At 57.7% G+C, this 14,474-nt stretch overlaps 1 protein-coding gene across 4 annotated transcripts in view; it reads left to right on the forward strand.

Annotated features, from left to right (window-relative positions):
- Positions 1–8,175: 8,175 nt before the first annotated feature.
- SOGA1 (suppressor of glucose, autophagy associated 1) overlaps positions 8,176–14,474 on the forward strand; it is a 57,224-nt gene continuing 50,925 nt past the window's right edge. For 3 of the 4 annotated variants that reach the window (XR_005884010.1, XR_005884011.1, XM_040981509.1), the window contains exon 1: positions 8,176–9,105. Coding sequence is in view for 2 of the 4 variants with exons in the window: in XM_040981509.1 (XP_040837443.1) it covers positions 8,425–9,105 (681 nt within the window). In the remaining 2 variants the exon portion in view is untranslated. The remainder of the gene's footprint in view (positions 9,106–14,474) is intronic. The other variant, XM_040981510.1, reaches the window with a different exon arrangement.

The following is a 14,474-nucleotide window of genomic DNA, read 5'->3' on the forward strand; positions in this document are numbered from 1 at the left end:
CATCCAGCTACTCGCTTATGGTCTGAGAGGGCTGCAGAGGGTGGTCCAAATTCTGTTACCCACACAGGAGACCAGGAAGAATCCCCTAGCTCCTGGCTTCAGATCTCAGTTGTGGCCATTGTGCTATTTGGAGAGTGAACCAGGAGATGGAAAATCAATCTCTCTCTCTCTTGTTCGCTTGCTGTCTTTCTGTCTATCTAAAAATCTTTCAAACAAATATTTTTTTTAAATGGAAAAAGAGGATTTACTTATTTATTTGAAAGGCAGAGTTACAGTGGGAGGGGAGCAAAAGAGGTCTTGTCTCTGCTGGTTCAATCCCCAAATGGCTCAACAACTGAGTCAGAGCCAGTCTGAAGTCAGGGGTTTCACTTGGGTTTACTATGTGAATGTCAGGGCCATCTTCTGCAGCCTTCCTAGGTGCGTTAGCAGGAAGCTGGATCAGAAGCAGAGCAGCCAGGACTCAAACCAGCACTCTTGTGGGATGTTGGTGTTACAGGTGACAGCTTAATTTGCTGGGCCTCCACGCTGACAGCGTCCCCAGGGCTTAAAGCTGACCTGGCTCCAGGTCCCTTTGGTGCATTCGGTGATCTCTTTGTTGTCATGCAAACTGCTGTGTGGGTGGGGAAGGGGCCTAGGGACTGCGTGGGCATTGGCTGAGAGGGCTCAGGTTCTGGAGCCAGGGAGCTGAGGGCTTGGTTTTGGCACTGATTTGATGTGCGACCTTGGGCACAGTCTTTAACCTCTCTCCATTTCAGTTGGCTCGTATGTAAAATGCCAGTATCTGCCTCCTAAGGCTGTTTGAAGGAAAATTCTGCCTAAAGAGTTGGAATGCTAAGCCAGGCCTCCACCCCCTAGTCCTCACCCTGATGTCTGGTGGTCAAACTGCAGAGCTCACTGCTGTTCCCACCTAGCCTCTCCGAGACATACAGGGCTCCAATCCCTGACAAGTGGCCACACAGCCTTCACCTAGGAGCCACAGGATGAGGGAAGGGGAGGGGATACTTACTCTGGTGTGCCCCAGCTCTGGTGACCTTCTGCAGTCTGTCCCACAGTGTGAGGTGTCCTCAAAGTATCCCCCAGGTCCCCAAGAGGGAACGCACCTGGAGCTCACCTACCTGCTGGCAGTCCTTGTGTAGTAGCCAGCACCTCTGCCCAACCCTAGCCCCAGGCTCTGCACCCTGGCTTTTATACCCGCCCCTGGAGGGTGTGTCGCCTCCTAGGGCCCTGGCACAGTGCCAGCCCAGTTCTAGCTGGAAGGTCTGTTAGTGATTACAGGACACCTGGAACTCAGATCTCACACACATATTTCTACACACAAGATCTCATCACCCGTTGCCCCAGCCTCACCCCAAGAGCTCAAGGCAGTGGAGCACTCTCCTGGAACTTATTGCTGCAGCCAACATGTAGCCCCTGGCACCTGCTGCCTACCACTGCACACACACCCCTAAGGGTGTGATACAGGGAGCCCTGCCCACCCACCTCCTCTCCCCTGCCTGCCATGTCATGTCACGTTCACAGTAGGCACATAGCAACTTCTTTTTCTCTGCACACAGGATATCAATGACCCACACAGCCTCAAAAATTGAGTCCCTGAGCAAGGGGGCCTCTGCCCAGGGCAGGAGCTGATAGGGAACATTGGCTGAGCAGTCTCTCACCTTGTGAAGTGGGGGAGCCTGCCATCTTCCCCCACCCCTGAAACAGCCCACCCCTTGGTCCCACAGCCATGGTCCCCTCAGCCTGTATTTGCCTCAGTGTTATGGACAAAACAGACACACACAGGGCCCTGTTGTCACTGCAAACACAGCTGTTGCAATCTGTGTTTGGGCTGTCAACAGTGCAGGGTCACAGCCCACACCTCCTGCTGTGTCCCTTTCTCCGCTGCTAACTGAACCCTGGATGCTGGGAGGAGCAGGGAGATTGACCCAGCTGTCCCATTCTAGGGAAACTCAGTGTGAGAGTGGTTGAGGGGACGCCCCACACACCCACCTGCCCCTAGAAGACATCCCTCCTCGGGATCCTGGTGTCCCACCCACCCCAGCCCAGCACTGCCTCTTTCTGGCAGGTGCTGGGCACAGTGGGTAAGACCTATCCACCTGGGTCTGAGTCCCAGCTCTGCTCCCCATCCCAGCTTCCTGCTGATGTGCACTCTGGGAGGCCACAGTGGATGGCTCACACACATCCTTGGTTTCTCTGACCCATGTGGGAGGCCTGGGAAGAGTTACTGGCCTTTGCCTTTGGGCCTGATTCAGCCCTGGCTGTTGAGGGTAATAGAGAACTGAAACAGTGGATGGGAACTCTTTCTCTATGCTTTTCTTTTTTTTTTTTTTAAGGATTTATTTTATTTTAATTACAAAGTCAGATATACAAAGAAGAGGAGAGATAGAGAGGAAATGGAGCTGCCAGGATTAGAACCAGGGATCTTATGGGATCCCGGTGCATTCAAGGCGAGGCCCTTAGCCGCTAGGCCATGCCGCCAGGCCCTCTCTAAGCGTTTCAAGTAAGAAATTAAAATAAGGGCCCAGCATGGTAGCTTAGTGGCTAAAGTCCTTGCCTTGAACGTGCTGGAATTCCATATGCATGCCAGTTCTGATTCTGGCGGCCCTGCTTCCCATCCAGCTCCCTGCTTGTGGCCTGGGAAAGCAGTTGAGGACAGCCCAAAGCCTTGGGATCCTGCACCCATGTAGGAGACCCAAAAGAAGCACCTGGTTCCTGGCTCCTGGCTTCAGATCAGATTGGCTCAGCTCTGACCATTGTGGCCGTCTGGAAGGAGGATCTTCCTCTCTGTCTCTCCTCCTCTCTTTATCTCACTTTCCAATAAAAATAAATAAATCTTCAAAAAAGTGAAACAAAATGATTTTTACAAGAACTATATTGGAGGATTGGAGGCTGGCACAGTGGCATAGCTATGCATTGCTGGCTTTCCATATCAGTGTCAGTTCAGGTCCCAGCCACCCCACTTCCCATCCAGCTCTCAGTGGAAAAGCAGCAGAAGACGACCCAGGTACTTGGGTCCATGCCACCCATATGGGAGACCTGGAAGGAGCTCTTGGTCCCTCGCTTTGGTCTGGCTTAGCCTTGGTTTTTCCAGTTATCTAGGGAATGAGCCAGCAGATAGAAGAGCTCTCTATTATCTCTGCCTCACAAATACACAGTGAATCTTTTTTTTTTTTTTAAGATTTTTTTTTTTATTATTGGAAAGGCGGATATACAGAGAGGAGAGACAGAGAGGAAGATCTTTTGTCTGATGATTCACTTCCTAAGTGAGCGCAACGGCCGATCCGATGCCGATCCAAAGCCGCCGTCCTCGACTGCTTTCCCGGGCCACAGGCAGGGAGCTGGACGGGAAGCGGGACCGCCGGGTTTAGAACCATATGGGATCCCGGGGCGTGCAAGGTGAGGACCCCAACCACTTGCACCACCGCGCCGGCCCCACAGCGAATCTTAAAGAAAAAGACGTGAATCACTGTCTCCCAGTGACCAACCAAGGAGGAAGGGAGTATCCCATGAGTACAGTGCCAGGGGTTTGTAAAGGGAAGTGCCTTCACCCCTCACCGAGTGGGAAAAGTCCATGTATATGATAAGTGTGACATGGGCTGCACAGTGACAGGTGCAGCCATTGTCAATGGCCTCCCTGGCCAGCTCGGAGCAGCTTGTGCAATCTGCCCTGCTCCCCACTGCGTCCAGGGGTCTGCTGTCCTTCCACTCTTGGGGTTCTGCCCTTCTCCAGCTCTGCTCCACTCCCCACTTAACTACCCCCTTGCCCTCATTCTTATCCAACCCTCTGTCTTGCATTGGGAGAACTGCTGGCACTGCCAAGGAGCCCTCACCTTCATACTGCTGCTGCACTCTGCGCCTCCTTCAGGAGAGAGCAGGAGCAGCTGGCTCCTTCCTATGGCTGAGCTGCCCTGGCTGTGCCCCTTGCTCCTGGTTCCTGTACCGTCTCTTCTAAGCATCTGCTCTTGCCAGAACAAAAGTGATCTGATGAAGACATCAATCAGGGGCAGTAGGTTAAGTCACAGGGTAGGATGTAACATCCCATATTGGAGTTTTAGTTGAGTCATAGCTGGCCCCTTCCTGGGGCCTCCCTGTGTGACCTGTGCTTCTTCACAGCATGGGGCTGGATCCCAGGGTGAGAGGCCAGTGAGTGAGGCTGTGGTTCCTGACATACCTCCACCATGCTCAGTTGGTTGAGGCAGACCAAGATGGGCTCAGGTTCAAGGGGAAGGAATGCAGAAGCCATCCCCCAGTGGGAGGGAGGCGTGTCCACAGCATGGTGGAGTTAGAGAGCTGGGAGGAGACATGTACTGATGCGGCTCCAGGGACTCCCTCAGCCTTTCCTGATGAGCTGAGCACGGGCCTGGGGGCAGTGGGCAGTGTACATGGACAACCGCAAGGCTGGCTGGCACCCACGGAGGGCGGTGTGGGGCCAGTTCTGAACACTCAGCAGCTCTCATCCTCTTTGTGACCTCCTGGTTTAACCTGACCCTAGGTGCAGAGGGACACCCTTTGGCCCCACCAAGTGTAGAGATGTGAGCCCTGGGGTCTCAGGACCCGCATTGTGGACAGGAACAGCCAAGCTAGGCTGGTTAGGTCTGTCCTTTGTACACACACTGTGCAGCTCCTCTAAGCCCACAGTCTACACAGGAGAAACTGAGGCACAGCTTCCGGGAGTCACTCGACATCCCTTAGACCTTGGGCAGCCCCTAGAGCCCAGCAGCAGGGCCAGGGAGGTGGAGGGATGGGGGGAAAAACCATGACATTAGGTCTAGCGTACCAGTCTAAAGACGCTTCTTGGCCCAAAAGTGGAATTCCCACCCTGCATCATTACCCAAGGCTCTTAAAGCACCCTAGCCCCTGCGCCACTGCCTGCCACCCTGGGAAGAATCAATTTGTACCAGACATGGCATTTTATAAAAGTATCCATTTGTTTTTTTTGCTCTGCCCCTCTTTCTCTCTGTAAAAATCTGTCTTTCCAATAACAATAAGTAAATCTTTTAAAAAGTATCCATTGTTAGGGTGAGAGGAAGATGTGGATAACAGATGCCACCTACTGGTTCACTCCTCAAAGGCCCACAGTAATGGGCTGGGCTATGGCCCGGAGCCAGGAACTCAGCCCAAGCCTCCCTCGTCGGCATGGGCGGTAGGCATGCACTCAATTACTTGAGCCATCACCTTTGCCTGCCAGGCCCTGGATTAACAGGAAGCTAGAGTCAGGAGCCTGAAGCATGTAGATAACACCCATCACCGGTGACAGCAGCATCCCATAGCAGGTTGCGTCCTGTCTGCTCCCCTTCTAATCCAGCTCCCTGCTGATGGCCTGGAGGAAGCAGCAGATTGATGGTTCATGTCTCTGGGTCCCTGTCACCCACGTGGAAGACACAGCTGAAATTCCTGGCTTCCACCATGGACAGTCCTGATTTTGAGACTGAGAATCTTTTTCTTTCTTTTCTTTCTTTCTTTTTTTGTTTAAGATTTATTTTTGGGCCTGTCGCAATAGCGTAGTGGTTAAAGTTCTTGCCTTGCATGTCCAGGATCCCATATGGGTGCTGGTTCGTGTCCTGGTGGCCCCGCTTCCCATCCAGCTCCCTGGTTGTGGCCTGGGAAAGCAGTTGTGGACAGCCCAAAGCCTTGGGACCCTGCACCCATGTGGGAGACCTGGAAGAGCTCCTGGCTTCTGGCTTTGGATTGGCTCAGCTCCAGTCATTGCGGCTGCTTGGGGAGTGAACCATCGGATGGGAGATCTTCCTCTCGGTCTCTCTTCCTTTCTGTATATCTGCCTTTCCAATAAAAATAAATAAAATCTTAAAAAATAAAGATTTATTTTTATTGTCAAGTGAAATATACAGAGAGGAGGAGAAACAGAGAAGATCTTCTGACTGCTGATTCATCCCCCAAGTGGCCACAATGGCTGGTACTGCGCCAGTCTGAAGCCAGGAGCCAGGAACTTCCTCAAGGTCTCCCATGTGGGTGCAGGATCCCAAGGCTTTGGGGAGTCCTCAACTGCCTTCCCAGGCCACAAGCAGGGAGCTGAAAGAGAAGCAGGGCTGCTGGGATTATAACCAGCACCCATGTGAGATGCTGGTGCATTCAAGATGAGGAATTTAGCCCAGTAGAGAATCTTTTTCTCTTATTTTCTCCATTTCTCTTTCTGAAGTCTTTTTCTTTAAGATTTGTTTTTTATTTTTATTAGAAAGTCAGATATACAGAGAGAAGGAGAGACAGGAAGATCTTCCATCTGATGATTCACTTCCCAAGTGACTGCAATGGCCGGTGCTGTGCCGATCCAAAGTCAGCAGCCAGGAGCCTCTTCCGGGTCTCCCATGTGGGTGCAGGGTCCCAAGGCTTTGGGCCGTCCTCAACTGCTTTCCCAGGCCACAAGCAGGGAGTGGATGGGAAGTGGAACTGCCGGGATTAGAACCAGTGCCCATATGGGATCCTGGCACGTTCAAGGCGAGGACTTTAGCTGCTGGCCACTGCTCCGGGTCCTGAAGTCTTTTTTAAAAAAGAAAATAAATAAGGCTTGGTGCTGTGGCTTAAATTGCTGATCCTCCATCTCCATGCACACGCATCCCATATGGATGCTGCTTTGTGTTCCACTTGCCATCTAGCCTCCTGCTTGTGGCCTGGGAATGGAGCAGCAGATGGGAGCCCTGCATCCATGTGGTGCATCCCGGGGCTCCTGACCCCTGGCTGGGGATAGGCTCAGCTCTGGCTGTTGCAGCCATTTGGGGAGTGAAGCAGTAATGATGAACGTTGTTTCTGTCTGCTTCTCTCTTAAAGAAAAAGAAGAAGAAGAAGAAAAAAAAAGAGCCAGAGCTGACTCCAGTGTCAGTGTAGGACATGGGCTTACCCCATGGGACGCATCTTCTATGGCTCATTTCCCCTTGTTGTGTGGGCTCCCTGGGGCTAGTACCTGACCGCACACAGGACCTGATGCCTGTACAAGCAGGGGGTGTGCACAGCATGGGACAACCTGTGACCTGTCTTGTACCTGGTTCCATGGGAGTGCGCATGGAGGTGCACTCACGCCTGGACCCATGAATGGGGCCTAAGGGGTGAATTCCCTGAAGGTGGAAGTGGATGGGGCAGGTGAGGAAGTGGAAGAGGATTAGAAAGGGGAGGGGAGAGGAAGGGAACTGAGCAGGAAGAGGTTGCAGGAGTAACACAGGGTGGCCTATCACTAGGCAGAGGGGTGGCTGAGTGCTGGATCTGGCTGGGCCCTGCAATGGTTCAGAGCTGAGGGGAGCAGCAGAAGAGAAGGTGTCAGGACTTCCCCAGAGGCTGTGGAGACAATTCTGGAAGGAAAATCACCCGGGCGAGTCGGCTGGGGAAGTCATTGTCCCCAACCTGTGCCAACACCCATCACGGCCATGCCCTCCCTGAACACTCGCTGCTCTGATATCGCCTAAGAATCTCCTGCATGTCCACCGTGCCCAGCTGGACATGGGGTAGGCCTGGCATCACGGAGGGTCTAGGCATGCAGGGCCGGCTACGTGTCCGGGGCTCCGCGGTGTCAGCATCGCTGGGCATAGGCAGGCCTGGGAGCTGCGAGGTTTGGGTTCCAGCCCGACCCTGCGGTTGACCATGATGGCATCGTTTGCGCCCCCGCAGGCGTCGGTTTTCGCATCTGTACGATGGGAATCCCGGCTCCTGAGGGGCAGGGTGAGGGGGGCGGAGTCCGCGCACGCTCGGAACTGGGCGAGGGGCGAGGGGCGCGGGGTGTGCATGGATGCTGTCTCCGGCTTGCTGGGGTCCGCCCGGCCTCCGCCCGGGGATACCCCATCCCGCCGTCCACGCGACCCCGGCCCAGAAGCAGGGCGCAGGGGTGCCTCGGCCGGAGGGCTTTCTTCTGCCTGCGGGGGAGAAAGCGGCGGCGGAACCGAAGAGCGGGGAGCCGGAGCCGCGGCTGCCCGGGCCCGTCTGACCCTCGAGGGGGTCGCTGTTGCTTCGCAGATCCCTCCTCGCCGCTCCCGCCGCGTCCGCCTTTTGTTCGCGGAGCCGCGCGCCCCCGAGCCGAGGCGGCGGGGCGGGGAGCTGGCGGGGCTGCGCGGGGGGCGGGCCGCGCCGGGCGGAGCCGGGGCCCGGGCCGCAGCCGGACTCGGAGCCCGAGGGAACGAGCGGCGTGCAGGCGGCCGGGGCCCGGGCGCGCTTCGGGGGCGCGGCGAGGCCGAGGGGGCGGGCGCCGGGCGGAGCCGGAGTCGGAGCCGGGGTGCCTGGAGGCGATCTGGCCGCACTCTGCGATCTCAGGGCAGCGCGGACCCCGCGCGGCGAGGGTCGAAGCCGGAGCGCAGTCCCGGAGCTGAGGTGGGCCGAGCGGAGCCGCAGCTTGAGCAGCGGGAGCCGCGCGGAGAGCCTCCCCGGGGACGCCGAGGCCGGGTGGGCCCGAGCCATGCGCGCCGCTCGCTGAGGCCCAGGGAGGCCGAGATGGAGGCGCCGGCGGCCGAGCCCCCAGCCCGGGGCTGCGGCCCCGTGCCCGCTCCAGCCTCTGAGAGGAAGAAGAGCCACCGCGCGCCGTCACCGGCCCGGCCCAAGGACGTGGCCGGCTGGTCGCTGGCCAAGGGCCGCCGCGGCCCAGGCTCCGCTGCCGCCGCCGCCTGCAGCGCCGCATCCTCCGCGCGGCCGGACAAGAAGGGGCGCGCGGTGGCACCCGGGGCACGGGTGGCGGGGCCACGGGTGGCGGGGGTCCGGGCCGGGGTTCGGTCCAAGGGCCGCCCGCGTCCGGGGCCCGGGCCGCGCCCGCCGCCCCCACCACCCAGCCTCACGGACAGTAGCTCTGAGGTGTCGGACTGCGCGTCGGAGGAGGCGCGCTTGCTGGGCCTGGAGCTGGCGCTGAGCAGCGATGCCGAGTCGGCGGCCGGGGGCCCTGCGGGGGCCAGGCCAGGGCAGCAGCCTCAGCCCGCCCTGGCCGCACAGCAGCAGCAGCCCCCGCGGCCGCCCGCGTCCCCCGAGGAGCCGTCGATGGCCGCGTCGTCCGCGGGCAGCAGCCGCTTGCCACTGAGCACCTCGCTCGCCTTCTCCGACCTTACGGAGGAGCTGCTGGACTGCGGCCCCAGCGGCTTCGTGCGGGAGCTGGAGGAGCTGCGCTCGGAGAACGACTATCTCAAGGTGGGGTGTGCGGGGAGGCGCCGGCGGGACAGGGGAACACCCGGAGGTAGCTGGTGGTGGAGATGGGCACCAGGGCCCGGCTCGGGAGGGAAATTTGGGAGAAGTGCCTTGGAGTGCGCGTGGATGCAGGACTTGGCGTGGGGGTTGGCCCTCGGGTACATGGCTCCTCTGATTTTCCAAGGCTTGGGACCCTGCCTTGCTTCCCCAACCCCGCCAGATCTTTCTGGGGGACTCCACCAGCGGGAGGCCCGAAATGGTCCCCATCTCCAGCCAGGGCTTTCCCTGCAGCGGGCCTGTCCCCGCCTGCCTCTCTCAGGGCGGGTCTGGTTTGAAAGATGACATCTGGGAACATCCCCTTGGCTCGAATCCACTTCCGCCCAGTCTAACGGTCCCACAGCCTGGAAGGATGATGTTGTGGGAGAAGCCGGTCAGCGGCAGCTTCCTAAACCCCAGGAGGTTGTCATCTGCCCTCTCTGGGACGAGTCTGCCACTTAGCACGGTGGTGGTGGGGGGAGCTTCCTTGTGTCCCCATGCTGCCAGGGTCGGGAGAGAAGCCACCCACTCGGACATGGTGGGAGAGCTGAGGGCTCCCTCAGAGCTGGACCATTCGGTGGACCCAGCACCTCCTGAATGCCCACTGCTTGGCCTGTAGGCAGCTCTGGGGACGGCCCAATCCTTGGGGGTTGACCTTGGCCTGGAAGTCCGGAAGTTCAGTGGACCATGCTGCCCCTAGCCTGTCCTGGGTTTGCAGTGGCCGGAAGGCCTGTTCCTGTTGGTGGACAGCGTGGTGCCCCTGGCTGCGGGCTGGGCTCCCTGCCCCTTGACCTCTGCCTGCAGCCCAGGCTTGTGCCTCTCCCAGCTGGGTGTGTTTCTTGTTTTCTAGAATGCTGCTAGGTGGGGGGTACTCACTTGTGCCTGTTGCCTTGTTTCCCCGCCCCTGCCCCCCCCTTCACCTCCCTATCCCCGCTCTGTAGCTGGCCTGCATCCAGGGAGTGCTTGGAGACTGGGCCAGGATCCCTTTGAATCAGGGCAATGTGCCCCTCCCCAGGCCAGGCCTCTGTGCCTGCTCTAGGAGGTAGGACGGTGAGTCTTCCCAGAGCCCCCCTTGGCGCTGGCCAGCCGGGATTCCGGCAGCTCCTCTACTCTGCAGAAGCCCAGAGGCTGGGCCTGGAGGTCTCCCAATTTTGTTACTCGGAGTTGCCTCCAGGACCCTCTGCTGGACTTCTAGGAGAGGCCTCAAGCCATGTTTCCCTCAGCTAGGATAGTGGTTCTGTGAGGCTGAACTTGAGCCCAGAGTCTCTGATGGGTCAGGGTTCAGCTAGGAACTTCCCAGTGCTTGGACCAGGCTGAGCCTCAGTTTCCCCCATTCAGTGTGAGAACTTCTAAGCGCTGTAGGGTCTGGTGGTCTCTAGGAGCGTCTGGGCCAGATTGGGGAAGTGCATACCATTTGAGGCCCTCAGTTTTCCCATGTGTGGAGATGGGGTGGTACGTGCCTTCTGACCTGGAGGACTTGGTGAGATGGTGCATGCTTGGTACATGGCGAGCCTCAGGTGGGGGTGGACCCATGGGGATGGACCATGGGGCGCGGTTCTTCCATGCCCAGGCAGCCTGGGCTTTTTTTTTTTCCTTCTGCCACTGTTTATTTGTGGGGTGTACAATGGTGGAACTGTGGGGGAGACTGAGGGACATGTTGTAGTGGGGAGAAGGGCTGCAATGTGCCCCTGTACCTGGCAGAGGCCAGGAGCTGAAGGGTGACCTAGTGCCTGCCAGGAATGGAGCTGTAGAAAGTATTCCAGGCTTCAGCGAGTGAGTTTGAAAACAGTGCCAAGGTCAGAGAGGTGAAGGAGATTGAGTAAGAGCGGGGGTCACCCGTGGGTGCTTGGCTCAGTCCCTTCCCTCCACTGCTCCAGCAGTCCTAGTGCGGGGCGGGCAGTGAGTGTGTGTACAGCTCTTGTTGGGTTGTCTGTCCCTGTAGCCACCCTGCTCCTGAGGGCCAGGACAGGTCCTGCAAGGAGTCACCCACCTGCCAGCCACTGGGGGCACTGGGGACTGTCAACCCTGGGGATCCTTAGGAGGGGAGGGAGGATGGTGCAAATGCTGGAACTCACGTGAATGAGGCTAGCTTGCCCAGACAGGACGGGGTGGGCAGCATCTCTGAGTGGTCCGCATTGCTGGTTTCGGTCACAGTGACCCAGTGGGGCTCATGGGGAGACTTGTGCAGTAGCCTCAGTCCTTGACGTTGGGTCCTGCTAGTCCAGGGAACTTGCTGGTTCTAGGTTCTAGCGTGCAGGTCTGATTGCAAAGCAATCAGCTGGAGTTCACCTTCAGCCCCTGATGGTCTGAGATCTCCCAGCTCCCCATCACCCATCACTGGGTGGTGAGGATGTATAAGCACAGCTGGGAGCCCACCCAGTGTGCATGGGAGACTCTGGGAGATGAGGCCCCACCTCTTATTACCATTTACTGTGTGGCCATAGGCAACTTATTTGGTCTGTGTGCTGTTTCTATCCCATCAATGGAAGCTGCCTGGACAATCTCATAGAGTTGTTGGGATCGATCAAGGGGGCCTGGATGGGCAGGGGGACTTTTCAAACAGTGGAATCCTGCGTCTCCTGGGGCTTTGTTGTTATTCTTAGCCAATGAGCAGACAGGATGTCTGCGTCTTCCTTCTCAGAGGAACTCTGGGGGGGGGGGGGAGGGGAGGGGAAGGGGAACAGGGCTGGAGGGTGAATCCAGGCGGAGTTGGTCAGGCAGGACAAGCTTCTGTTCCCTGAGGTTCCGGATGTCAGTGTCGGAAGTGCAGCCAGTCTCAATGTCAGCTCGGAAGGCCCAAGGAAGCCACCCTTGTACAGATGAGTGTGTGGAGGCTCCAGGGTGTGCAGCTGAGACTCCAGCCCCGGGTCCTGCTCTTTGTTCAGTGTGACCAGAGCCTGGAGCTTCTGGTTGTTTGTGGTGGGTCTGGTCCAGACTGCCAGAGGTTGAGACAGATGGGGTATGGGGTGGTACATAGGAGGCAGAGCCTGCAAGTGGAGATGTGGGGAGTGTCCGTGTGCAGTTGTTACCCTGTTCAAGGTGGAGGTGCAGTGCCAGCACTCAGTGAATGCCAGTGCCCACCCAGTCACCTCCTCCTGCCCCCTGCTCCCCGAGGCCTGTGTTTGTTCAATGCCTTTGATGGTCTTAATTTTTTTTCCAAATTTGATCTCTTTATTACTTGCTTGAAAGGCCAAGTGACAAGAGACATCTCCCATCTGCTGGTTCATTTCCCAGATGTCCTCGATGGTCAGGGCTGAAGTGAAGGAGCCAGGAACTCAATCCGGGACTCTGACTTGTGTAACAGGGGCCTGATGACCTGAGCCTTCACCACAGCCTCAGGTGGGAGGCTGGAGTCTGGTGTCAGCCCAGGGCTGGGACTCAAACCCAGGTGCTCTGATGCAAGAGGCGGACATCTTAACCTCTTGGCTAAATGTCCACACCTTCGTGTCTTGTGGGTGTCTTCTGGGTACCAGTCACTGCCTGGGACTGACCCAGTGATGTCACAGTAAACTACCGAATGCAGCTGTAACCTTCCTGGCTCCTGGGAATGTAGTGGAAGGCACTAGCTTGGTCCTGGAGAGGGGAGAGGACCTATCATTATGGCTGGCAGAGCAGCTGGCTTGTCCCTGAGGCTGCTCTGAGAACCGGGTCTTTAAGAATCCATCTTGCTCTTGCCAGATGGAAAATGAGATGGAAAATGTGAGGCTGAGGCTTGGAGGGGGGAGGGGGCACTCCCAGGGCTGCCTGCATTCCTTGCAGAGGTGCTGAGCCTGTGTCCCTAGGCACTGTCTTGCTCGCACAGACTTGTACACTTGTTTGCATGTTCACAATTGAGAACACATGCACACATAGGCTCTCTGTTGCAGCCTCTGGCACACCCACAGGTGCTTGTAGAAGCCTACCTGCACATCATTTAGCATGTAGCTTACCCTCCCAGAGTCAGAAGGCGAGGATCTATGGACCCAGACACGCTTGTGCTGGCCTCCATGCACATGCATGGTTCTGCCTTGACCCACTGGCATAACTGCCAGCTGGAGCTCACAGGCCCTTCCCGGAGATGCCATGAGGGCAGCCATACCCAGGTGTGACCCACAGTCACGGACGCAGGCAGAGAACACATGCATGTCAGGCAGGTAGCATTGACCTTCAACATCCAGAGAGACAGCAGGGCATCTAGGCACGTGCACACCCACAGCCTGGTGGTGCCATTTCGCCCCTTCATGAAGGCAAGGGAAACCCCAGGCAGTGTCTCCCTGAGCTAGTGTGTACAAACTCCTACTGTTCTCAGTGCCTCCATGGGGTTTCCAGCCACAATGCTGCTGGGCACAGGGAGCCACGTGGCCAGGACCTTGGGTTTCCATCGTGGCTAGGAGTGCTAGGAGCCTGCTGGGGCCGGGGTGAGGGGGTGCGTGGATGCAGCTGGCAAGTCTCCAACAGAAGTTGCACAGCAGTCCCTCCCCCCGTCCATGATGCCCAGCACTTGGGCCTGGGCCCAGTGGACCTCAAACCGCCCTGGGCAACTCCCTGCCCTCCCTGTGGAATTTCCTGTCGCCCTGCTCCTTCTCCTCCTCCTTGTGGGGGCTGTGGAGAGCACCCAGTAGCGGCGGGGGGCCTTGAAGGGGCCCAGAGGCCGTGTGGGCACTTGGGAGGGGCTTGGCCAGCCTTGCGGAGGAGGAGGCTTTCAGTCAGCCTTGAGTTCGTCTTTGTGCCCAGCTCCTAGCACACAGCCTGCCACATTGTAGAGGCTTGATAAGGATGAGCTGGTGACTGAATGAAAGGTCCAGTCAGGACTGGCAGAGTAGGGGGAGGGCTGCAGGCTTGAAACCAGAGCTGGAGGGTGGCAGTGGGGGAGAGCTTGGGGAGGGATGAGGAAGGGGTATGAATGCCCTGTGGGCACTGGCTGGGAGGGGCTGGGTTGCCTTACAGCAGGGCTGAGGGCTGCCCCTTGTCCCTGTGTCTGTAGCACTGGGCATGAGGCCTAGCCAGCCCTGGGGATCTGGGCAGTGAAGGAAGCCTGTATGGTCTGGGTGATGCTTGGGACAAAACTCAGTTTATAGCCACATCTCTGGGCATGAGAAATACAAGTCCCCTTGTGAAACCTCTGTCTTTCTGCCTGTAAGATGGGGATTTACCATTCCCCTCATTTTAATGTGTATGTATTTGTTTGGAAGGCAGGATCACAGACAGGGCGGGCAATACAGAGTTATTGTCCATCTGCTATAGTGGCTAGGGCCAGACCAAAGCCTCCTCTGGGTCCCTCATGGGTGCAGGGGCCCAAGCCCTTGGACCATCCTCCACCTCCCCTCTCAAGGCCACCAGCAGGGAACTGGGTCCAG

Source organism: Ochotona curzoniae, unplaced genomic scaffold, assembly GCF_017591425.1.
Source record: "Ochotona curzoniae isolate NIBS_2020 unplaced genomic scaffold, NIBS_Ocur_1.0 contig_3520, whole genome shotgun sequence".
NCBI classification, from domain to species: domain Eukaryota; kingdom Metazoa; phylum Chordata; class Mammalia; order Lagomorpha; family Ochotonidae; genus Ochotona; species Ochotona curzoniae.